Here is a 25,197-nt window from a genome sequence, read left to right on the forward strand (position 1 = left end):
TACCCGTGGGCAATAAAAAAGCTATCAATCAATGTTATCAATGAAAGCAAAAGTAAGCATGACTTGCACTTTTCTTTTGCTGACAGTTTTAGAGGAGGAGCAACGTGCGCTTCGCAAAGTGCGGAACGTTTCAGAAACTAGCATTTCAGCATTAAACACCAGAGTGCAGATTCTTTATTTCCGTGACTTAATTTCTTCGCTTAACGGCAGACAACAGAAACCCACAATGTCCAAAAAAGTGGCTGTAGTTACAGGGGCAAATAAGGGCATCGGACTGGCAATTGTTAAAGGGCTGTGCAAAGCAGGTTTCAAAGGAGATATTCTCCTCACTGCACGGAATGAGAAACTGGGACAAGAGGCTATTGCTGGACTGCAAGCGGAGGGGTGCAAAAACGTAATCTTCCATCAACTTGATATTTGTGACCAAGGAAGCTCTCTAAAACTCAAGAAGTTTCTGGAGGAGAAGTACGGCGGCCTGGATGTTCTTGTCAACAACGCGGGAATTGCCTTCAAAAGTTAGTTTTGAATGTTCTGTTTTTCAACGCAGACCTGCGTAAATCTTTAAGCCTTAAATGCTCTGTCAAAAAAAAAAAAAAAAAAAAAACATTCAATTAAAACATTCTGTAGCCTATATTATATTATATTATGAGTGTTGGGTAAGTTACTCTAAAAAAGTATTACCTAGCTACTAATTACATCCTCAGCAGTGTAATTAGATTAACGTTACTGTACTAAGTAGGCTACTCTCTCTAAAAAAGTATTGCATTTGGCTACTTATTACTAATTACTTTCTAAATCCCATATCAACACAATTCCACACTGACCAATACAAGGATAGGCATGAAACTGCTCTTTTAATTCTTTCATCATAAATAAAATTGCATACAATTTTCTTGAACTGACCAAATTATTTAAAGGGAGAAGGTTACATTAAAAACATACATTTAAACATCAGACATTACATTTATTTTGAAATTGCAGCAGAAGTAACTAATTAAATTACAGAAAAATTAAGAGTAATCCCTTACTTTACCTATAATGGAAAAGTAAGTAATTTCTAGCAATGCATTACACACAACACTGATTATATTTTAGGCCTATTAATTAGGCTATATTATGATCGGTCCATACAGCATTCTGTGTTAAAATCTTCACACCATTCTGTTAATTTGGGGCACGTTCACACAGAAATCGTTTTGGGTTTTTTTGTTTGGGTTTTTTGCATTCCACAGTCCCGCTAAATATTTTTTATTTGAACGTGCATTTCAAAATTTAAAAAAAATGCGTCTCTAGACCCTTACATTTTTTTTTCATTCTACGGTTTATTTTTTACATTTTTTTTGCAAAAACACATTCTGCATCCATTTACATCCATTCGAAACTCTCTTCTTTTATCTAGATTCCGCAACAGAGCCATTTGGAGAACAGGCTGAAGTGACCATGCGCACCAACTTCTGGGGAACACTGTGGGTGTGTCATGCTCTTCTGCCGATACTTCGACCCAATGCTCGAGTGGTCAATGTGTCCAGCTTTGTTAGCAAGAAATCCCTTGACCAGTGCAATCCTGAACTACAGGCAAAGTGTGTGAATACATTTTTATAATAAGTGATAAGGTAAAGTAAACAGCAAATCAAGTATTTTTTGTTTTATGTTTACCTTTGGACAGATTCAGAAATAAAGATTTGTCAGAGGAGGAGTTGTGCCTGCTGATGGGAGAGTTTGTTCATGCTGCACAGACAGGGGATCATACGGCTCAGGGCTGGCCAAACACTGCCTATGGTACCACCAAGGTAACAAACATCCTTATTTGTCCTTGGCTGCATCCGAAATCGAAAAAAAATGCTGCCTCCCTATAGGCAGCATACGGAGGTGGAAAGGTAACAAGGCATGTCCGAATCCAGTGATCATGTTATGATCCTGTACTGCGATACCTTCATCTGATTGATTTCCTTTCCTGCCTATGATATCCCACAATCCTGCACATTCCATGACAGTTGAGCTAAAAAATAAAAAATAGTATCTGAAAATTGCAGTTGGTGGTCAGTTTGTGTATAAATGTATGTTTTTGACCAACTTTTTCCACCTTTGGTGGCATTTAGCGAGAAATTAGTACTGTAGAATATATATATATTCACTTAGTTAACACCAAAGCTCCCTTTATTTTGTTGTAGATCATTAAACCGTTATGCTGCCTTAGAATTCTGTCCAAAATCAGTTTTGTGTGGTCCCTTCATGCGCAAACGCAGCCTGCAAAGTCATTTGCTGATAGGGCAGTGCCAGCAAAGCTTTCGGATGCAGCCCCTAACATACCAAGAGCCTGATTTGCTAGGTTGTGTATTTAAGCAATAAGCAGTCCCAGACAAAAATCTGTCAGAAAAGGAATTGTTTTTGTTTTCTGACTCTTTTTTAGATTGGTGCGACTGTGCTATCAAAGATCCAGGCTCGAGTTCTCAGTGAGACGAGGCCAGGTGATGGTATCCTCCTGAATGCTTGCTGTCCAGGATGGGTGCGGACTGACATGGCTGGACAAAATGCTACCAAGAGTCCAGAGGAAGGAGCAGAAACTCCTGTGTATCTGGCCATGCTGCCTGAAGGAGCCAAAGAGCCGCATGGGCAGCTAGTGTGGGACAAGACTGTACAGGAATGGTAGAGTGAAGAAAACAGGCGTCATCAGTTCATTCCATCTAAAAAAAAATGTCATGATTACATCTGACTTTTCCAAAATATACTGACATGTTGACATTATGAGATGCATACTGTAAAATTTTACTTCTACTAGTGTACATGAAATTACATTTTAGAAAGCTCTAACATGTACTTGGCACAGTTTTTTGAAAGTAAATTGCATGGTTTATGAGTTCTCCATATCAGATGTTCAGTATCTTTTCAGTTTCTTGGGTCATTTTGTTTATCTCACTAAGATAAATAGAAGATAAACAGATTTTGGAAGATAAACAGATAAACTCAAATCCTTCTTCCACAGAACAGATTTTACTATCTGCACAAACTGAAATCTCGATACATTCCTATTTTATGAAGCTAAATGAATATTTAGTTTGCCAAAATATTTGTCAACTTGTGATCTTGAATTGTAAGTAACGATTAAAATGATTGGCTGTCTTGACTGCATTCACATTCTTCATGCACAAAGGTTATTTCTGCTGACGTCATGTGCTTGTTTTAGGATACTTGAAGCATTTGTTGGTGAAATATTAACTGTTTTATACAAGATTGACTTGTGTGCCCTGCAATTCTTACACAATTATACCAGCATTATCAAGCTTTTATTGGCTCAGACTCTGCTTTTGAGAAAACAAAGCCATCGTAAAACAATCTAACTTATAACCGGGTAATATTTGGCAGTATCTTAACCTTATTGGCCAACAGAAAGCAGTTTTCATTGCAGAGGATTAATTATATCTCTGCCAGCTAAAAGAGTTAGTTAGTGGATTAAAAGTGATAATCACTGTAATCAACTTCCCACCCTCAGTTTCAATAAACAGGAAACCATCTTGTTTGGATCATGATCACAATATTACAACACTGAAGTCAAGCAAAAGCAAGAATATCTTATTTCATTCACTACTTTTAGTTTTAAATAAATAGATAAATGTTTCCTTATGTATTTACTTTGTCACACCCTGTAAGATATAGCAGGCTAGACAAGCACTTTTAAAACAGTTCTGAATCGTAGGGACCAACGACCATGTGTAACCAGTAGAGAGCGCCAAAGATTTACATAGTGTAAATGAATTAACATGAGGACTGGAAAAGCCTGCAACACAATTCCTTGCCAGTCGAATAATTATACTGAAAACTCAGATTGCCAAAATACCTTTCATCAACAAAAATTCAATCACTTTAGATGGCTTTTCCAAAATATATCACTATTAATTTGTCAAAAGTGCAAGTAACACAAATGTATCTTCACCCCAGTTGTGTCACTAGATGGCAGCATAGGACACAAATGTAAAAAAAATCCTCATATTCGACTCATTCATTGCCTCTCTCCTGTTGCATTCACAAGGTTGTATATAAAACTTTAACCAGATTTAGTGTTTTGTTCTGCTCTCATATTTAAAATATTTAAAAACAATATAAAACATTTTTCTCATATTTTAATGATTTAATCAACCTTGCATGGTCATTAAAACAAAAATTCCCTCCGCACATCACTTTTGGCCACTACTGTACAGTTAATTATTTTCTCACCTAACAAACAAGATAATTCATTGTAGTTAACTAACTGTTATTCTATTATATTTTCAGTAAGATCATTAAATAAAATGCTGTGTACAAACATACCAGCGAATTATACAACATTCAAACATACCACTTTTAATTCACTTCCTTTACAAAATCGAACAACAAAAGCCTTGCCAGCTCTGAAGCCACAACAAAATAGCTGGCAGGAAATTGCCTTTCCTGAACACCTGTAACAAATGTGGAGACGGGGAAAAACAGCTCAACATACATTAAAAAACATTGAAGGGTGATCACAATTATACAGCTCTGGCTAAAAAAAAACTAAAAAAAAACGTAATTGTACTATGTTTTAGCAACATTGCTTAGTTTTGGATGAATTAATTACAAAACAAAAACAACTTTTAAAATAATGAAAAAATAATTTGCAAGCACATATTAAAAAACAAAGATGTTTTTTTCCAATGCCAACAGCATAAGTAAGCATAAATTGAGTCCAGGCATCAGAAAAACTATTTAAAGCAATGCTTATTGTTGACCTGGAAGAACAGAATCTTCTGAAAACAGAGCTGAGAGAAATATAATTTTCCAATTTATTCAGTCTATACAGTAAACACATGTCCAACAGTTTTCATTTTGAAAATTTTATTCAGATGTTTCTGCAAAAAAAGAGAGGTGTTTTAATGTTAAATAAAACTATTTAAAACCTACACCTGAACTGTGGTGAAAATGTTCAGTCAAAATATGATTTACCAGCTAAATAATATTAAACATTTTGGGCATCTTTATATCAAACAACGAATATGTCCACTTCAATGACAACATGTACAGCATGTAAAATGTTATTCACAAATCACAACATAAATGTACAGTACAGTACAAAACAAGCAATACTACAATATCTAAGTGTGATACAGTGGAGACAAGTAAAACAAAAAGGACAAGTGAAGAATAAAATCGTTCCCCTCAGAAATACTGGACCTCAAGATCAGGACCAAACGGAAATGACACTTTCAGCAACACTTGCAGGCCTTCACAATCATATTTGACAGCTGTTCTACCTGAGAAAAGTTACATTGAGCATTAATTAGATTAAGTTTCTGTTGAGCACTGATGAAAGTGATAAAAATCCATTCTGACCTTATGTAGTCGCCCCACATAGTAAAGGATGGTCAGTGGCTCTAGAACCTGAGGAACGCAGCAGGGTTGAGCAGATGCACCAGGATTATGATGCCTATACAGTGCAAGAACCTGTAGGCAAACAAAATCGGACCATATCAGACATCATTTCTAAACGGTCCAGTTATGGAACATCTGTTAGTCCTGATTGGTACCTGTGAGTACTTGTTTTCTGAAGTCCAGACGTAAGAGCAAGAGCCAGTGCAATAGTTGGCATTGTAACCAGAAGGTTCATGTATCCACTTCCAGCCCAGGTCTTTGCGGAAGTCAATGTACAGGCTCCTCACACAGCAGCCCTCAGACTTTCTGCATTAAGCATAAAGGTGACACACTGTGAGGCTTTTGATATAATACATAAACATTATATATAAAAGGAATGTCAGTTTTCTTTCATGCTGAATTATAAAAGGCTCACTCGGTACAAACTGCATCAGTTTGCCGTTTTCTGCGAGATTTTGATGTGCTGTGGCCGTCAGCAGGAAGAGACATTACCAAAATGTGGGGCACTGGCTCTGGTAAGGGGGCTTTGTCACCTCTTGGTGATAAAGCTAAACCTGCATACACAAATAGCAATATTAGCTTTTTTTCCTTTCAACCTCAAGACATACAGGATTTGAATTTTAACTCACAAACCTGTTATTTTGAATTGAAAATCCTCAGTTGTACATTTACAGGCCACCTTCAACTGAAATCCTTGCTCCGCCTCTATGAATCACATTTTAGAGAAGGTTTAATTTGTCATGGATACATTTTATTTCATGTAATAAACACTTCTTTACAAACCACAGTGTCCGTGTTTTCAGTAATATAAAAATAAACATTGTCAACATCAAACTTAAATAGAAAAAATCTATCAAAATAAAATGTAACTGCAAAAAGAACTACACCAGAAAGGGTAACAGGTTTAGAATGTGACAGGTTTGCAAATTTTAGTTTGTAGCAGTGTTAATTTCAGGTTATTTATGTACTAATTGAATATATATTAATATTTTGAATTAGCTTTTATTTTTATGATCAGATTACAAATCACGTGGTAACAAGTTAGCGTCCAAAATGTGGGACAGCTTACTTCTTATAGTTATTAAATTGAGTTAGTTAAATTAAAAAGTTTTTTTTTTTTTACAACATTTTTAAACTATTTTAGTGGGGGATTATTTTATTTTTTTTGACTGCCAAGATTGATACAGTCGAGAAGATCTTTTGATGTGTTTTGCTAAATGAGCTACTTTTCATGCAATGTTATTTTTATGATTTTATTAGAAAATAGTTTCTGCCAAACATGGGATTTATAACTCTAAAATACAGCAAAGTGTACTGTAGCTTGTGGCAGGGAGGACTGATTCTTACCCGTTTTCTGCAGCCAGTCCTTTAAAGTCGACGTCACATCAAACGACACCCACTTGCCATTCATTTGATTGGAAATGAAGCGTGAATTCAGGTAGCGAGCCTTTTCCATAGTGTCCTGGTACAGCTCCAATCTCTGCTCTGAATTAGGCATGTTAGTCTCCTTGATGCGCAAACGGAGCTCCACCTGGGAAACCATTGGGTTCGAACCCAATTTGTGCTTTATATCTGTGATGTTGAACCATATCAACTTATCTGGGTTCTCCTTCACTGGTGATTAGACAGACAGCAAAACTGATTGGAAATATGTCTAGAAATAAGTATGTATGTTTCATATTTTACAAGGCATTGAATGGAATGCCAAAAGAAAAGTAGAGAACAAAGGATGTGTTTTATGAGAATGACAACAGGGCTCCATATGTACCAATAAAATAGCCATCCTGCACAACTGATATGTTGGTACTTTATAAAAGTAATCAGTTTACAAAATGCAATCAAAAGGTAATACTTCAATGATGACTCAAATTAATCATAATCATCTGAATAAACTAATACAAATACAATAGATTGAATAATAGATCAAGGGATTTTGGAGCAAGTGATACTTTTTTTTATAAAAATCTAAAAATAAAAAAACATATTACTGACCACAAATAAATAAATATATATAATGGCGGTGAAAAGCATGGGAAACTATTATCATTGTCTTTGCAACCAACACTAAAACATCCCCAAACCAGTGTTGTCATATAATAGTCCAAATATGGATTTAAGAGACAATAATAGATCAAGGGATGATTGGATCTGAGTGATACTGTAGTTTACCAAGACACATTAAATCCAGGATCTGAGTCACTTCATTAGCATTCTCTTAGCAGCCTTCCTTCCTGTTTGTGGTCAGATAATTTGCACACACCCTCAGCTCTCTGAGGAAATCGGCAGGCACATGGCATCTTAGGCTCTAACACTAAGAAAGGCAATGTAATAATAATTCAATAATAAACAGGCTAGACAATAGGGAAAGGACAGACCCACTCACTTGGCTTCATTTTGAACTTGTGAACCTCTTTAGCATAGTATCCCTCCTCATTAGGATCTTCTATAGGCTGGTGTACAGGATCTGCCGCCTGCTCCTGGTTTAGCTCTACAGTGCTGTTATACACTGAGATCAGTTCTGCTGGGATGTTTTCTAACTCCTTTTCATCGTCTACTTCTGGTTCCTTAGGCAGTCGTAGCTTGCTGAGTATCTGTCCTCTAATGGCTTCAATGCGCTTTCTCTTTATCAGTTCCAGGTCTAAAGGATTGCATGTTGACAATGCTTTGCTATAGTGCACAAATCCCAACAGGCACTGGAATGCTAGAAATAAGCTCTCCGCTCTCATGGTCAGCGTTGCTGGAATTTATCTTCAGTCTTTGAGTGTGGCAATGGATGGGTTACAGGATGGTTAAAGGGTCTCGAGCACTTCTAGATATAATGGTGTCGTCACTTTAGCATTGCTACAACATAAGCTGGTGCTGTCTTCTTCACTTCAAACCCAATGGCCTGAATCAGAAACCAAACATTACTGAAATGTGGATGCTGGCACAACACACAATGGATCTAAAAAAAAAAAAAAAAAAAAAAAACTCACCAACTAAGTCAGAGGTCCTATGAACGTACACAATAGATGTCCTCACAAGCCACCATGCTTAATTTACAGTACATAGCTTCCACTCGATAACCTCAACGGTTTCTTGTGTCCCGCTCAACAGAAAAAAACAAATACACGTATTTGAGCTTCAAAGTAATATCAGATATTTTCGCGTGCCATCCTCTTGTTCTGAACAGTTTGCTCTCAACTCAAGGAATGACAAAAGAGGAAAAGGAAGCAGCACAGTTTAACCAAATGACACAACACTTCCTTTTTAGCACAGTAGTTTCCCCTGAAGATTTACCCCGCACTGTGGACAATATGTGAGGCAAAGTGTTTAGTTCAACTCATGATGGCATTCACATGCCTGGAGTTAGCTGGCTATTGCCATCCACCCAACAAAGAATTAAACATTTAGATTGAAACAAGATGTTATGAATTCTTTCCTTAATTAAACAAGAATTCAGGATAGAATCCTTAATAACCTACTTATACTACATTAAAGCCTTCTTAGGCCAGTTCACACCAAGAACGAGAACTATAAAATACCTATAACAATAACTATAAGCATCTGCACCATGGCACGATAACTTTCTGTTTATTAAGTGTGCAGTGCAGTTATGACGTCTTCCAATTTATATGCTCAAGCTTTTAAAAGTCAGGTGGATTCTGATTCATAGTAATTTTTTTCTTTTTTATTCATCAGATGAAAAAAAATCTGAAAGTGATTCCAAAAATATCATTCCTCTATGTCATTATCAATATAGCTGTGGTCTGGACTTCCCTATTCTCATAGACTTAGAATGATTATCACTTTATACTATATACTTTAAGACCCGTTCACACCAAGAACGATAATTATAAAGATAATAACCATATTAGCATCCACACCAATGCATTAAAACTTTGTTTATAATTGCATGTTGCGTCTGCCGCGCTAAATGCTGAAGTTCCTACAAATCGGGTGGGGGATTCTGATAGATGGTCACTGTTTTTATCGTTCAACAGCTGGGAAAAATTTTTTTCTTAAAGTGACTCCATTCCAGCGATATTGTTCCTCTGTGTCATTATTGTTATAGTTGTAGTGTGAACTTTCATATTTTCATAGAATTAGAATGATTATTATTTTTTTATTCACATTTGTGAGAACAGGATATAATAGTCGGGTTGGACATCACACAAAAAAGCAAATCACAGTCAGCCATTTATTACGTGAGTAAAAGTGTTAAATACTAATGGGGGTAACCAGGATAAAGTGAGTAGAGTTTACCTGGTCAGGTGATCTCAAAATGGCGGCCCACAGTGCGACCCTCTCCATTGCAAAATCGAAGAACAAATGGGTATGATGTCATTTTTTAACACAATTTGGCCAAACAAAGGTGCTTGCCAGTGCAAACGTTCTGGAAAACTTCACGCTGAACTGCGATTGGTCCATGACAATTACGCAAAAGGTAGCTGTACTCTGGGGCTCTACCTCCTTTCATGTGGAAATTCCGGTGTTGTGCTAAACTTTGATGGCAGTTATCATGACCTTTAGGCTTTCTCATGTGTGAGTATACATGATTTTAAATACATTTTTCAAAAGTATCCTTTCATTTATTTGTATGTAAATAATTTTTAAATAAATTATAGTTCCGTAAATAAGTAAGAAACAAATGAGTGCACTTTTAAATAGGTTAGCTGGGTATGTTAAGGGAACCGTTAAATCGCACAACACAGAAAGTATGCTAGCACAGCAGTTTATCTGTTGAAATATCTTCCACAGCTTGTGTTTACAGAATGCCGACGCAATTCCCAAAGAGGGTATCCTACTTTCAAACTTGAGAACTCTTCGAAGAAAGCAGATTTTAACAGCGAATTAGCAGAGCCACCAAAATGACGACAACTGCACACTCCTCAACATAAAAAAACAACCCTCCCCCAGCTCTCTTTTTGTCTAAATAAAGAAACAGATTTTAGAGAGGAACTGATGAACTTCAGTATAAGCAGGACATGAAAATACTTCTAACAGCCAATGTTTCCATTTCTGAAACAGGATGGTGTCAACCGTTTTTTTCTTTTTCTTTTTTTAATTAACTGTTTCCATGCCCATTCAGAGAACAAAGTTGTGTTTTTGAAAACCTTGAGTTGTCCTCAATTTTATATGAAACATACAGTACACAAAAATGAGCTGTGATCTAACTTGCTCTTTTGTCTTTTTTTAGTCTCACTAAAACAGTTAGAAACTCCACACAGGAAATGAGCAAAATGTGACAGAGTTGTATCTCACTATCTACAAAACACAGAGCCTGCTACAAAAAGCCTGTTACATAAAGATAAAAAAACAAGAACTATGTACTCATAGAACTGAACGTCACTTTTTTTCTTTGAAAGGTCTTTCCCATCAAGCATTGATGAACGATTTAAAAATGTTTGATTCAGATTTGATTCACCTTTGAAAACTGCCCAATTTAATTGCATCAAAACAAAACACAATTCTATAAAACATACAAAGTGTACAAAAAATGTAGAAAAATTAAATAAAAAAAGTATTGTTTAAGGTCCAAAGCACAAAAACACATTACGTCTGTAGACGTAAATCCATCCTTGCCATTTCACTCAACTCATTGTATTACATACTTAACTATTCACCTTTACATTCACACATAACATTATGTTAAAAACTCCTGTCCAATATAACAAAATATTTTACCTTCTTTTCACTCCTCATATCTCTGATCTGAAATGTGTGTCAGTCCACAGTCCATTCTCAGCTCTCCACACCATATCTGTCAAAGTGGCGTAGAATAACGCACAGCTCTAGTTCAACTGTGCCCATGCCAACCGTGTGGAGTCTGTATCGGTCTGCGCCACTGTAAATGAGATCTGGCGAGCGCAGTTGTGGTCCTCCTCCGACAAACATCTCGGCAAGTTGATCCTGCCAGGATCCTAGCGGTCGCCATGTGGCGCACTGCAGGCGATGCTGTCCTGGGCTTGATGGTACGTGGATGTAACCATAACCATACAGCTGGCATCGCCCAAAAGAGTCCTGATGCCACACTTGGAGGTGAAGCTTTGGCCATCCTAGAAGTAGAAAACACATCCTATATATTAAATCATGTTTAAAGCTACACTGTGTAATTTTTTTAGTTGATTCTTAGCAAAAAACACTTAGTTCTTTCAAAAATATATGTGCTCATTAATGTATATTTACTTCTTTCAAGTAATAAAGTATTCTCGTAAGTTTATAATCTGCCATTGAAAGTACATACGGGTGAGGGGTTCGAATGCCGGTCGCCATGTTGCCCCTCCATCTTGAAACTACATTAGCCAAAGAGGGACATACCTGTAAATTCAAGCTTCGCCTTTTGCGCTTTACACTCAGTGACACAGACGAATGCGAGGGGGAGATTACTCGCGACTGCCAGCAGATTTGAAAGATTGCTGATGGAGGATCACGCCTATTTTCGAGGACATGTAGCAGAGTCGCCAAAGAAGCGAAAGAGAAAATTAAAACGTCAACGCGACAGGCAAATCAGCAACACCAAAGTCAATATTGGAGTAACTTTTCCCAGATGGAAAAAGCTCATGCGGAGCAAAGATTTTAAAACGGACGCCGAGGTTGCCTGCTTTCTTCTCGGCAGGTAATCCAGCTCTAGTGTAAATTGTGTAAATTCGAAGTTTTATAGTTGCTTGTCTAACCATAGCATGGTTGTGCATAACGCCAGAACGACCTCTAGTATAACTTGCGTTACTTTTCCTCACGTCAATGGTGAAAAAGTATTGTTTACCTTGTAACATAAATCTGTGCTGTGACGGATCACAGGTGATAGTTTTAAAGGCGCAATTGGACGAAGTCGAAATGGAAGCCATGTTAATCGTGGAATAATACAGCCACCGTAGGAGTTAAAACGCCCTCGAAATTGAAAGGAACAGAAACTAATATTCACTGGGTAGTCATATACAATTTCACCGCTAGATGGGGGAAAATATCACACAGTGTATCTTTAAGTGGCACTAAAACATAATACAAATTAAAGGTCGTACAAGATACAGTACAAGAGCGGCCTCTAGAGGTGGAATAACTGACGCCTCATGCTGTTTGTTTTGACACGAGAGACAGACGTGAGCAGGACACATCAGATGCGGATTTAAAACATTGACAATGAAACGGTGTAGGGTGTACACAGTAAACTACAGCACATGCTTTCATATCATTATAAAGTAATTAATTTGTTGACTAGATGCTGCATTAGTGGAGAACAGCAGTATGTTTGCCATTGAGATTTCAGGGGACACTAGTAGTACATTACATTTTTTATGCTAGTGACGTGAAAAGGCAAATTGATATGTTCAGGCAGCCGACAGAAACATAAACAAATCAGAAACGCCGAACTTCAACGCCACTTTGTTTATTCTTGAAGTGAATTTTTGCATGTTTGGAAATTAAACTATTTAGGACCGCAGCTTGAATTGAACGAGACGTATCCGGTGTGCGATATCTGTGAGTTGTCCTAGCCGCTACGCTTCTCGTCCGGTGTGCAACCTCCATATTTTGACATTTTGATTAGATAATCACCAAGTGTTCTAAAATAGAAGCAAATAAAGTGTGAGTGTATACATACATATACATTAGGCTTGCTACGATAGTCAGTGTTACCGGTCTTCAGAAGCAACACCGGCTACATCACTTGCCCACCGGTTTTGTTTTTCTGGTTAATAAAGTTTAGTATTATTTTAGTTTTCATTCAGTAAATCCATTTTAAAAACTATCAGTTGATTAATTGGTTATCGGCCAGTGCAGTCCAACCTAGTTATTGGTATTGGTAAAATCTACTATCTACTATAAGTCAACCTCTAATACAAATACCTTGTAGGCCCTTAGTAGTGTAGTGCAAATCAATGGGATGGCTCCAATATGCCATGTCCCCTGTTTGAGGCATGTCCACTTGAGTTTGACCTTCCTTCAGACCAGCAAGAAGCCTCCATGCTCCTCCTGAATCGCACAAAGTGAAAACGTTTTTTTTAGTTTATATTATTATTAGCTTATATATCATATAGGCTAAAGTTTGGCACATCAAATAAGCATTAAAACAATCTTTACACCTTTTAAAAAATGTAAGGAAAACACAATAATTGTCTATAAGATAAGTGTTTTTTGGTACAGCTAGTGTAAACTTAAGTTTTTTACACAGTATAAAACAGTAAAAAGTAAAACAAAAAAGACACCTGTGTGTACACCCCATTTGCAGAAGAGGCTGTTCTGTGGGAAACCCGTGGCCCCAATGATCTGCCCAATTATATGCAATTCTGCCATAAGAGTCCTGAAATTACATCATACAGTATGTTGGTTATCACATGCATCTCTTCAAATGGTCATATAACCACTTTCATACACTGCATTAGCATATTCCACTATAATATTTGTTTTTAGATTAGAATATATTTTCTGTTTAATTGTTCTTTTTTGCTCCAACATATATTCACTATTTCTGTTTACATATTTGAGCTTATTTTATACTGTATCGTTGTTGTTTGCATTGATAAACTTTGCTTTATAAACAAAACATCTATAATAATCTCGGCTATAAATACACTTTTAGAACGTTACAGGTTGTTTAGGTGCACCAAAACAGGTATATATACAAGTTTTTTGTTTTTAGTTAAGTCTTGCTACAGATATCTATCCATCTTGTAACTAGGGTAAATTAAAACTAGCTGAACAGCTAACGTTAGCTAACTAGCGACCTGACAATCTACGCTCCTTTTCCAGTTTCACAACGCCATAAACAAAGCAGAATAGTTATAATTAGCACGCGTACCACGATTTACACAATCACCCCAATCATTCATTGATCAGCAAAGCTGGTAAGATTGTAAAGCGAACATTAATATTAATCCAGTATGCGTTTGTTCACTGTTTACAGCGCCTTCAGGCTTGATTTGATTTCCTTAGCAACCCACTTCCTCGTGTTCTGTGTTTTGATTTGACAAGGTTAGTTACTGCCATCTTGCGGCGTGCATGAGCTTGCGTTACATTGCAAGCAAAGAGGAGGAGAGACTATTGCACTTAAATGACAGATGTGTTATTCTCATTCAACAACACCAGTATGTCCTAATAGATTGTATGTAGCCTACTACAACGCTTATCTTTCAAAAACTGAAACATCGCACCTTCACAAAAAATATTTCATAAGGCTATTTTATCCTCTATAGCCGGTGTATTGGTTTGTTTGTTTTTTGTTGCTATATTTATGTCACATTAAAACAGTATTGAATTTTTACCATGCCTCCATCTGTTGCTTTTGCTATACTTTTCAAACTGCCTTTACTTTTCGAATGTTATTATGATAATCTAAACAAATGGTAAAATAATACATATTTTTTGAAAGCATAAACCATTTTATTAATTGTCTGAAAATGGCTTTCAATTTTTTACACAACTAATCAAAAACTGTGTGAAATATTATTCAATGGTGTGTGTAATAGGATACATAAAATATATATGAAAATGAGTGCGAATTACCCCACCATAATTGGGGGGTACTGCTCCTTCACCATGGTCCACTATCAATCCCCACCGTGATCGTGCAACAAACATACAAGGTCTAAACATGAGACAAACTGATAATCAGTAGGCTACAGAATATCTCATTGTTATTATATATCTAAAAGAGAACTGTTTTGATCAACTCACAAAAGTTAGAAGTTAAGTGCACTGAAATACCATTCTAATTACTAGTAAAAGTAATACCTTTACAAGAAGCCTATTGCCTATTTCATGAAATATTGATTTGGTTTATTTTTAGATTTCATAAGACCTGGAGGTAAGACCCAACCCTCTCATATAGGCCTACTGTATAAACAGAAACCAATTTTCCATTATAGTCTATGGTAGTCAGTGTCAAATCAACACAATTACTTGGAGATATGTGAAACCTGAGCAATCTTTAATGTGATTAAGGAGCATACTATGAAAAAACATACTACCACAGAAGAACTCTATCTGCTTCTAATGGTACGGTCTACAATAGGGGTGTCTGAAATCGCTTTACATTAAAATGTTCCTACAGTGAAAATAGGAGTTGACTTGTATTGTAACTGTAATTATATTTTTTCACAATATCATAAAAATTATCTGATAAATTATTTCTGTCCCTTTGGGGGGTACTGGGTCTTCATTGGGGGGTATAGTACCCCCCAGTACCCCCTGTAATTCGAATGAAATCTCCACGGAAGTTCTATTATATTACAGCCAATGCTCGATTTGTCTAAATTAAAATAGGCCTAAACTTCTGTATACTTAAGAAGTAATGCACTCTATATGCATGTAGCTATATTCATATCCTATGTTCTTTGTTTATTTATTTTAGTATAATAGTTTTTTATCGTGAAGAAGACTGGATGATTTGAGTCTTTTAACCATGATAGATCATATTTATGTTTTTGGAAACTTTGTAATTAGCTCTTTACATTTTTATATTCTTAGACAAATGGAGAGTGTGTTTCATCAGCATGTCTGTCACTACATGACAACTTCTTAGAATATCCCCTTAAGATTATGTGTTTATTTTATACTTTAATGTTTACATAGCACACTCGATAATAAGGGCACACATCTAGAGGACAGCATGTGCCAAACATAAGGTTTTCTTCTCCCTGTGGCCCAACGTAACCACCTCAGGTAGACATCAACACCACATTTCATACCCCCAGAGACCTATTTGTACAAACACACAGACATATACTAAATATTTAATGTGCTTAATAGCCTAATGGAAACGCAAGGGACTGTTTGCAAGTAGATTCTGATGTAACCCTCAAGATTGACATGATGTGATTGAGGGTTCAGATAAACACATATCTGTGCATATCCTATTTTAATGCACATAATCAAATAAATAAATAAGATACTTTTTTTTCTTTTACACAGCAGGTGAGAATCCACACTTTGCTTCTACTTCTACTACTACTAATTATAATAGTATAATATATTAATTAGAGATCATTTTTTATATGAAAGTAAAGAAGTAGCACAAAATTATATTATTTTACCTGTATATTGTCTTTTAACTGTACATACAAAATATTTGGCCAAGCCAAACAATTTTATGTAATATTAATACAGTAGCCTACTTTAGTCCTCTGAAGTTATTTTCACTAGATGGTGAATGAAGGTGCGTTCACGCCAGTTTCTAAAATCGTTGTCTCCGTTTCTGAGAAAATTAATTTTATTAAATTTTTGCTGTAAGTTTTTGCTATAGAACGCTCTATGCGGAAGTAAAGACGCTGGCTGAGATCCTACCGGAAATACGTTAGCAGCGTTCGTGCATAGAGCCTATTATATTTACACTAAGTGCAATTTGAAATAGATTGCATTTACACTATGTGAAAACAGCAGCATTTTCTTATAGCGATATGCTCTTTACACTAAGTGAAATAGTGATATACACAATTAATAGCGTTAGACCTATTTCCTTTGCTATAAGTGTAAATAGTATTGGAGGATATTTATATTTATAAATAGTGACAGATGCTATTTACGACTCAGTGTTTTTTATTTACGACTACACCTAACCCTGATAAAAACTTTATTATTAAACACACGTAAGACACTTTATTTCCATATATTTTCGAATATTTGATTAGTTTTTATTGAAAATAAATGCCTTCCCAATCTGATATGTGATGGGAAAAGGGAGTAGATCGAGTTTGGTAAAAGGCGGATTCGAACTCGGGTCGATTTGCATTAAAACTTTCGTGCCACGTGGCTTACACCAACATTATCGCTACTGTCGACAATTTATCATCTTCCTTAATTTTGTCTGGCCAGACGTCAGTGGGCGGAGTTAGTGTAAATAGCCTCTGCAAACAAGGCGGGCTATTTGCACGTTATACACACTCCGCCAGTTTCAATGGCTCGTTCTTAAGTACAACTAAAGCATATACACACATGCACTCTTTAAAAACTGTGCTTTTAATCTACTGACAAACTTAAAGACGTAAATGAAATTTGTACTGTATGTATTAGAAATGAAAGAGATAGATTGTACTGAATGTCAGCTTGCTTATTTTGCTCATGATAAGTAGCCTATTTAATGTAATACATTAAAACTTTATTCACATTTAATACAAACAAGAAACTAATGCTTCTACCACAGGTCGAGAGCTGTCGTTAACCACACAACTTTGCGATGCTGTTTGCGAATGTTCATTAGAATTATGGTTTCGGGAAACACAGACTCGTTGAACTATGGTGATAATAACAATGGAACTTGTGACCATAGTTGGCTAAAATTGCTTTGAAACTCACCCCTGATCTGCCATTCACCACTATAAACTTAGATGACTGCATGGACAATATCTAATCGCTGAATCCCATGATTGACCAAGTATCCCAGAGAGCTGTGTAATAACGAATAATGATTTAAACACTCCATTAAAACTCTTTAAACTCCATTAATACACAAATTGAAGGAGATATACTTTATTAACTGACAATCAGCCTTTCCCAACTGTGAGATCAGAGAAATCTTTTGCCTAGCCTAACTGTGTTTTTAAAAATAGTTAGTACAGAGTCTGAGGTAAATGCACAGACTGTCTTATATCTTCAAGAATTAAAGACATATTTCCACACAAACGCACAAGGAAACATAAACCACTGGGATTTGCTAGACTTGATGCTGTTAGCCAGGCACTTATTGTTGAAATGTTGTTGTTGTTTTTCACAGTAATTTTGATACACAAACCAGCCACTGGGATTCCATACGTAGTTCATGACATATGCTTTGCATTGATATTTAAAGTGTGATGGTCTCTGATCATTCTCTGTACCTTCAACAACATAGGTGACACAAGCCTGGAGATTTGCAGTTACAGTACAAAGACTTTACAGATCACAGTATTATTCAGTGTTTTATAACAGCATTTGTGGTATTTTGTATGCTCCTGAATATGTCTAACTTGAATGATTCTAAATCTAACATCACTCTGACTATATCACTGGTGGATCGAGATTTGAAAACATTTTTGTCTGTGTCCTCATGTGTTATTTTCCTGTATGTCAATGGAGTCATGATCTTCACTTTGAGAAAAAAGGCTGTTTTTCAGGAGACATCTCGCTACATTCTGTTTGGTCACATGCTTTGGGTGGATACGCTCAATCTTCTAATGAGTGTAGTGTTGTTTGTGTGTGCTGTTTGTAGGCTTTTTGTTATGAAAATTGCCTGCCTCATCCTTCTCGTTGCTGCAACAGCTCTCTATCAGGTCTCTACATTAAATCTGGCTTTGATGTCACTGGAGAGGTATGTGGCCATCTGCATCCCTCTCAGACATGCAGAAATCACCACCTACGGAAGAACTAACATGGCCATTGGTGTTATTTGGATGTTAAGCTGGATTCAATCCCTGTCTGAGATTATTATCTTTTATTCCAATGATACAAACATAGCAATGGATTTGTTCTGCTCAAGAACTACTCTCTTTAGACTGCAGATATATAAGAAACTTGATATAGCTTTTACATGTATATTTTTTGTCGTAGTGACTTTTGTTATTATATTCACTTATGCCTCTATAGCTGCTGTGGCTAAAACAGCCTCTTGTGATAAAATGTCTGCCAAAAAAGCCAACAAGACTGTTCTGTTGCATCTAATACAGCTGGGTCTCTGTGCTGCATCTATTTTAATTGGAGTTATCCAAGAAGTCATTTATATTTATACTAACTATATAACTTCAATGAATGTGATGTATTTTTGCTTCGTAGTGTTTATGATTTTTCCAAGATGTCTAAGTCCTCTAATATATGGCATGAGAGACCAGGCCTTTAGATATTTATTTAAATACTACTTTACATTTGGTCTCAAAAGGAAAAACAGTTGTAATACAGAGATACATTTAGCAGGAGGAGGCTGAAAAGTCATTGTAAAAACCTATTGAAATATTATCTACCAGGCTTTAATAGATAATGTTATTTCATTATTAAGATACAAAAGGAAATTTCTCTTAAATTGCATAATATGAACTTGTTTCTTTATACAATGAGATTTTGGAGATTACCTCACAAAAACAGCTGACCTTTGGCAAAACATGCAACCATGTATTTAACAAACATTTTTTGGCAGATATGAGACCACAGATATGAGAAGGTGTTTTGCAAGGGTTGTTTTATTTGTCCATGTTTTGCACTCTTTCCAGCCATATGACATAAACATAATTACAGTTACCATAAAGGTTAATTTTCTTTAGTCATATACTGTTTTATGGAACATGTGTGACATCAAAATGTACTTGAAAATGAAACAATGAGAAAAATTAAATTCAGTGTAAATTACTGACTGCTTAATTTATTTGTTGCTAACATGATTATGTAGATTATGTAGATACATATAACATATGTCTCTCATTTGATCATAACAAAATTAATGTAAACTGTCATTACTTTATTTTTTGAGTCAGTACTGCGGCTCCCTATACACAGTATGCGTGATTGCGAATTGGAAAGTGAAAGTAAAAAGCGAGCATGTGTTCAAAAGCGAATTCAAATACCCTGCATATGCATATTGATAGTGGCTCCCTGATGCCACATGAAGCCAGAACTTTCCCTATCCGATTTTTTTTCCCTCGTTCTAAAATAAATTCCGTAAACACGGCGTCGTCTCGAGAATTATCTGTGTGCACACACGAAACCACTGAAACCGACTCAAAACGATGTAGTATACATTCCAGACCAGAATGTGGCGCTGTAATTCTGCCACAGAGATACAATAAAAACAGAGAAGAAGACTTGGAGCATGAGCTTAAACCCATAGACAGTATATAAACTGGACACAGCGACCCCATAGGTTTCAACGGAGAATTAGTCAATTAGAAGCTCTCACTTCCTGATGGCTGAGCGTACTGCGCAGACTCAAACTGAGCTTGACGACGTAGATGTGACGTGAGCAACCCGTCTGTCTTCTAGTAGCTGTGCCAAGAGAAATCTGAATCATTCCCTTCCAAAACTTGCAGAGACGGAGAGTGTGAGTAGGAGGTGTCCATGAGATAGGAGCAGGAGCAACTTTTGCTAAGTATTCTGATTAATTACTTTGTCATTTTGCCTCCACGTCCCCCCGATTGCCCGCGAGCTTCTCCTCCTGTCCATATGGTAATAGCTCTACTGTGTAACAGAGAGTCGCATGGTTATGACGCAATCAAATCAAGTCTTTAAACGCCTCGGATGTAAAGTTATTCGCTGTCAAAGTGACGCCAAAATGAATGGGAGTCAATGGAATGCTAACAACAGGTGGGGGTCCGCTAATCAATGGCGGCGCCCGGGAAAGCTTCAATGTTTTCCGAAACTTCTTCTTCTTCTTCTTCTTCTTCTTCTTCTTCTTTTTTTTTTTTTTTTACCAAGAACTGTATTGAACAACCATAAGTGGCCTGGTACAAAATATGAAATGTCTTAATCAGACAACAGACATCTGACTAGGGTCGACACGTGGGGTGATGACATCATCGTTTCACAAAATATACGGATTTGCTGTACACAGTTTCAGGCTCCCAAAACGCCAGATCCGTATGGACGAAACACCAATATGATACAAAAAAATTACGTATACAGCTAAACGCGTCTCCATGTGGACAAGGCCTCAATTTAATTCTATTTTTATTCTGTGTTGTCTTTGTGTTTCAAAGCTCTCACGGTTCCTTCACTATGGATTCGAAAAACAGTAGGTGAAAAGTATCCGGATGACCTACTTCCTCCGAGATTCTGAAGTGCAGATTAGATGGACACTATCCTATGAGGACACAGGAGAGGATTTGTGAATGGCAGTGAATTGATGTGATCTCATATGAGTGACATGGTTGTCCCGCCCTCATGCCAAAAACACATCATCAGAGAAGAGATGACATGCATTGCAAGAGGGAGGGGAAATTATTTCGAAAATGTAAATGAAAAATAATTTATAATACTGTAACCATAAAAAAAACAAGCATAATCTTTTTTGATTTCATGGTGACTTTAAGGTTGTTTTGCCCAAAGCCATCAAACTGACATCATCAGAGAAGGAACACCATTCCAGAAGGAAAGCAAATTTCAGATTTTAATTAAAGATATGAAAACAAACAAATATTGGATTAATTTGCATGGATTAATTGTTCACTAAAAGATTATTAATGTGCATTAACAATGGAAATCTTGTCCTTTTTGATTACATGCAGACTTTAAAAGTTTAATTAGCAGTAATTTACAGAGCTTAAAGTTCACCCTCAAATGAAAATTATCACATGATTTACTCACCCTCAAGACATCCTAGGTGTATATGACTAACTTCTTTCAGACGAACATAATCGGAGATATATTAAAAAATATCCTGGCTCTTCAGCTTTATAATGGGAGTGAATGGGGGGTGAGATTTTGAAGTCCAAAAAAATTTACCCATCCATCATAAAAGTAATCCGTATATCTCCAGGGGTTTAATAAAGGCATTCTGAAGCGAAGCGATGCGTTTGTGTAAGAAAAATATCCATTTTTAAAACTTTATTACAATAACTAACTTCCAACCAGGGCCGTATTATCCATAGACGGGACTGGGCGCAATAGGGGGGCACTCAGGGCCGGATTATCCAATGGGTTTTATGGGGCCCAAGCGAGTAAAAAAAAAAAAAAGATATCCTTGTCTTTTTACATTTCCAATAACGGAGCGTATATTTGCACTAAGTGCCTGTATTTTTGGCAAAAAGACGCCCGCCACTAAATATATACAGTGGTAGGGCGTGAGTTGCTTGAAAGTAGCCTTTTGCCGAACTTGCTCTTCATCTTTTCCCAACACATATGAGATGTAAAATTTGTAGCCTAACATAAAGGTCTCTAGCATTATATTTTGCCAACGAACTAAAATCGAAACCGTGATATGGCTTTGTGCCTTTATAAAACAGCACAAGACTTTAATTAAGTAGCCTATATAGCCATTCTATTTGTGCTGCGTGATTTAAAGAAAAGTGCGTACTTTGCTCACGTGATCAGCATGGTGATCTGGTGTTTTCTCCAAAATAAAAGCTCAAGGGTTTATTTCTTGCAAGTGAAGAAATTAGGACAAAAGTATTGTAATTTTCCTATACTATAGTGTAATGTAAAATATACTTTTGAAATATTCATTTTCATACAGTATAGGCTATATGCATTTTACTTCATAGGAATAATTATGTAAATCATTATTATATTATTATAATAATTGTTTGGCATCCTAAAACACCAGTGATAATGTAATTTAGACTGATACTCTATATCATGACTAAAAAGATGTTTGAGCCCTATTTAATGTCCAGGTAAGTCAATGCTTTTACTTTGTTCAATGTTTAGTTCATGGGTTGAAGTCGGTTGAAGCGCTTAATTTTGAGCTCTCAAAGTGAACCAGATTGATGCATTTAACCTTAAAATGTACAAAACTTTCTTGCAGGGGACCATGCCCCCGAACCCCCTTAGAGGGACAGACGTCCAACCAACATAGTTTTACATAATCCTATGGGAAAGAACAACCCGATCTCACGGGAAAACGTACAAATTCTACGAGGTGGCTTATTCGTACGAATTCATACGACCTGACTCGTACGAATTAGTAAGATTTTTGCAAAATCGTACATATTTTACGAATTTGCCAATTCGTATGAATTCATACGAATGACCTACCCCTGACCCCGCCCCTAAACCTACCCATCACGTGGGTTTAGACAAATCGTACAAATTCGTACGAGTGGGGTCGTACGAATTAGTACGAATTAGCCAACTTTTTATCATTCGTACGAATTCGTACGAATTGGTCGTGAGATAGCGTTGGAAAGAATGATAATTTATGAACTTTAGTCCAGCATAGTACAACAAAGTTCCCTTTAAGTCAGTAAAACTGTTAATGTCAAATTAAAATGTCATTGGACAAACTACATTTGGCCTGCCTAAGAGGGGGCCTACAAGACATTGTGCCCAGGGGCCTCTGAATTCTTAATCCGCCCCTGTTTCCACCAAACCTCCTAGGGAGGTTTTGCCAAATTACAAGGTAAAGTAAACAAAGACCTCCTCCCACCCCCCACATACACGAAACAACCACTGGGATTCAACACGTACGTAACATATTAATGAATTTAACAATATTTAAAGTGCGACGCTCTGATCTTTCTCTCTCTGTGCCATCAACAGCACACAAGCCTGGAGATTTGATCGCAATCCAAGGACATTGTAGATTGCAGTATTAGTCAGTGTGCTATACCAGCATCTGAGGTTAACATCTTCATGTTTTATTTTTTCTGAATATGTCTGCTTTTAATGGTTCTACATCTAACCTCACTCAGAGTCCATTCCTGGTAGATCAAGATGCACCGGTGAAAACATTCCTGTGTGTGACCACATGTGTTATTTTCCTTTATGTCAATGGAGTCATGATCTTCACCTTGAGGAAAAAGACTGTTTTTCAGGAGACATCTCGCTACATTTTGTTTGGTCACATGCTTTGGGTCGATACGCTCAATCTCTTTATGAGTGTAGTGTTATTTGTGTGTGCTGTAAGCAGGATTTTTATTTTGAAAAATGTCTGTATCATTCTTCTTGCGGCTGCACAATCCCTCTATCAGATTGCCGTCCTAAATCTGGCTTTGATGTCACTGGAGAGGTATGTGGCCATCTGCATCCCTCTCAGACATGCAGAAATCACCAGTTACAAAAGAACTAACATGGCCATTGGTGTTATTTGGATGATGGGTTTGATTCAGTGCTTGTCTGAGATTATTATCTTTTATTCCATTGATACAACAAACACAGTGATGAATTTGTTCTGCTCAAGAACTACTCTCTTTAGACTGCAGATATATAAGAAACTTGAAATAGCTTTTACATGTGTATTTTTTGTCGTAGTGACTTTTGTTATTATATTCACTTATGCTTCTATAGCTGCTGTGGCTAAAACAGCCTCCTGTGATAAAATGTCTGCCAAAAAAGCCAACAAGACTGTTCTGTTGCATCTAATACAGCTGGGTCTCTGTGCTGCATCAATCTTAGTTGGAGTTATCCAAGAAGTAATTTATGTTTATACTAACTATATGACATCATTACATGTAATGTATTTTTGCTTTGTAGTGTTTATGATTTTCCCCAAATGTCTAAGTTCTCTTATATATGGCATGAGAGACCAGGCCTTTAGCTCTTTATTTAAATACTACTTCATATTTGGTCTCAAAAAGCAAAATAGATGTAATACAGCGATAGGAGGAGGAAAAATAGATACTAACTGATGGGGGGGAAAAACCTATGTAAATGTTATCTAAAAGGCTTTAGTTGATCATATTCTTTCATTATTAAGATACAAAAATAGATTTCTCTTAAAGTTTAAAATATGAGTTTGTGTATGATGATGAGATATTTGAGATCAACCACACAAAAATAACTGACTGAAAAGCATGTATTTACCGATCACATTAATCCACACTTGTCACAACGTTTGTGCAGCAACCACAAATATGGGATGTAAAATGTTTTTTGTCCATTTAATCTTATGACAACTGCTTTTATCACACTGTCAATATTTTGCAATAGTTAAAATATGAGACTTTAAGCCTCTAATCCTTCTGGAAATCTATAAAAACAGACTAATATGTGCAACAGCTAAAGCATTTTATGTAGCATTATGTCAGATAATTTGTTCATAAACAAAAACTCATATGATGTGTTTGGGTAATCTTTTACAGCTTTTCCTTTTATTGTATAAATTCTAGAGTTGATTATTGCTCAGTGGTCTGTAGCAGTACAGTTTTTGAATTCATATTTTGTGGTTTTCTCTTGTCCAAGCGTCTAATAATAGAGTTATTCCATACTGTTTGACATGACTGCTCT

The 25,197-nt window shown here is 36.4% G+C and overlaps 4 protein-coding genes across 5 annotated transcripts; 3 read left to right on the forward strand and 1 right to left on the reverse strand.

Moving 5' to 3' along the window:
* The first annotated feature begins 89 nt into the window (after positions 1-89).
* On the forward strand, positions 90-3,129 carry LOC309477148 (carbonyl reductase [NADPH] 1-like). Its single transcript, XM_082140296.1, has 4 exons — positions 90-515; positions 1,400-1,580; positions 1,667-1,790; positions 2,411-3,129. Exons 1-4 carry the CDS (start codon positions 227-229, stop codon positions 2,648-2,650), a joined length of 834 nt encoding a protein of 277 aa, XP_081996422.1. The 5' UTR covers positions 90-226; the 3' UTR covers positions 2,651-3,129.
* Positions 3,130-4,322: 1,193 nt separating this feature from the next.
* tgfb1b (transforming growth factor, beta 1b) lies at positions 4,323-14,821 on the reverse strand. 2 transcript variants are annotated; one of them, XM_082140295.1, is made up of 8 exons: positions 8,358-11,111; positions 7,766-8,269; positions 6,730-6,996; positions 6,016-6,087; positions 5,798-5,936; positions 5,538-5,688; positions 5,344-5,454; positions 4,323-5,264 (listed from the first exon to the last, which is right to left on the reverse strand). In XM_082140295.1, exons 2-8 carry the CDS (start codon positions 8,106-8,108, stop codon positions 5,217-5,219), a joined length of 1,131 nt encoding a protein of 376 aa, XP_081996421.1. In that variant the 5' UTR covers positions 8,109-8,269; positions 8,358-11,111; the 3' UTR covers positions 4,323-5,216. The 2 variants fall into 2 exon arrangements, 1 of the variants encoding a protein (XP_081996421.1); XR_014198545.1 differs by lacking the exons at positions 4,323-5,264; positions 5,344-5,454; positions 5,538-5,688; ... (1 more) ...; positions 6,016-6,087; positions 6,730-6,996 and adding exons at positions 13,207-13,332; positions 13,566-13,660; positions 14,159-14,821 and having other exon boundaries at positions 8,126-8,269; positions 8,358-11,420.
* Positions 14,822-16,909: 2,088 nt separating this feature from the next.
* Positions 16,910-20,663, forward strand: LOC309478471 (odorant receptor 131-2-like). The gene has a single exon (XM_082142057.1). The coding sequence runs from the start codon at positions 18,279-18,281 to the stop codon at positions 19,248-19,250; it is 972 nt and encodes a 323-aa protein (XP_081998183.1). The 5' UTR covers positions 16,910-18,278; the 3' UTR covers positions 19,251-20,663.
* A 2,496-nt stretch (positions 20,664-23,159) lies between these two features.
* Positions 23,160-24,648, forward strand: LOC309478571 (odorant receptor 131-2-like). Its single transcript, XM_082142185.1, has one exon. It carries the CDS (start codon positions 23,625-23,627, stop codon positions 24,597-24,599), a length of 975 nt encoding a protein of 324 aa, XP_081998311.1. The 5' UTR covers positions 23,160-23,624; the 3' UTR covers positions 24,600-24,648.
* Positions 24,649-25,197: the final 549 nt, after the last annotated feature.

Source organism: Leuciscus leuciscus (genome assembly GCF_965113295.1).
Source record: "Leuciscus leuciscus genome assembly, chromosome: 16".
NCBI classification, from domain to species: domain Eukaryota; kingdom Metazoa; phylum Chordata; class Actinopteri; order Cypriniformes; family Leuciscidae; genus Leuciscus; species Leuciscus leuciscus.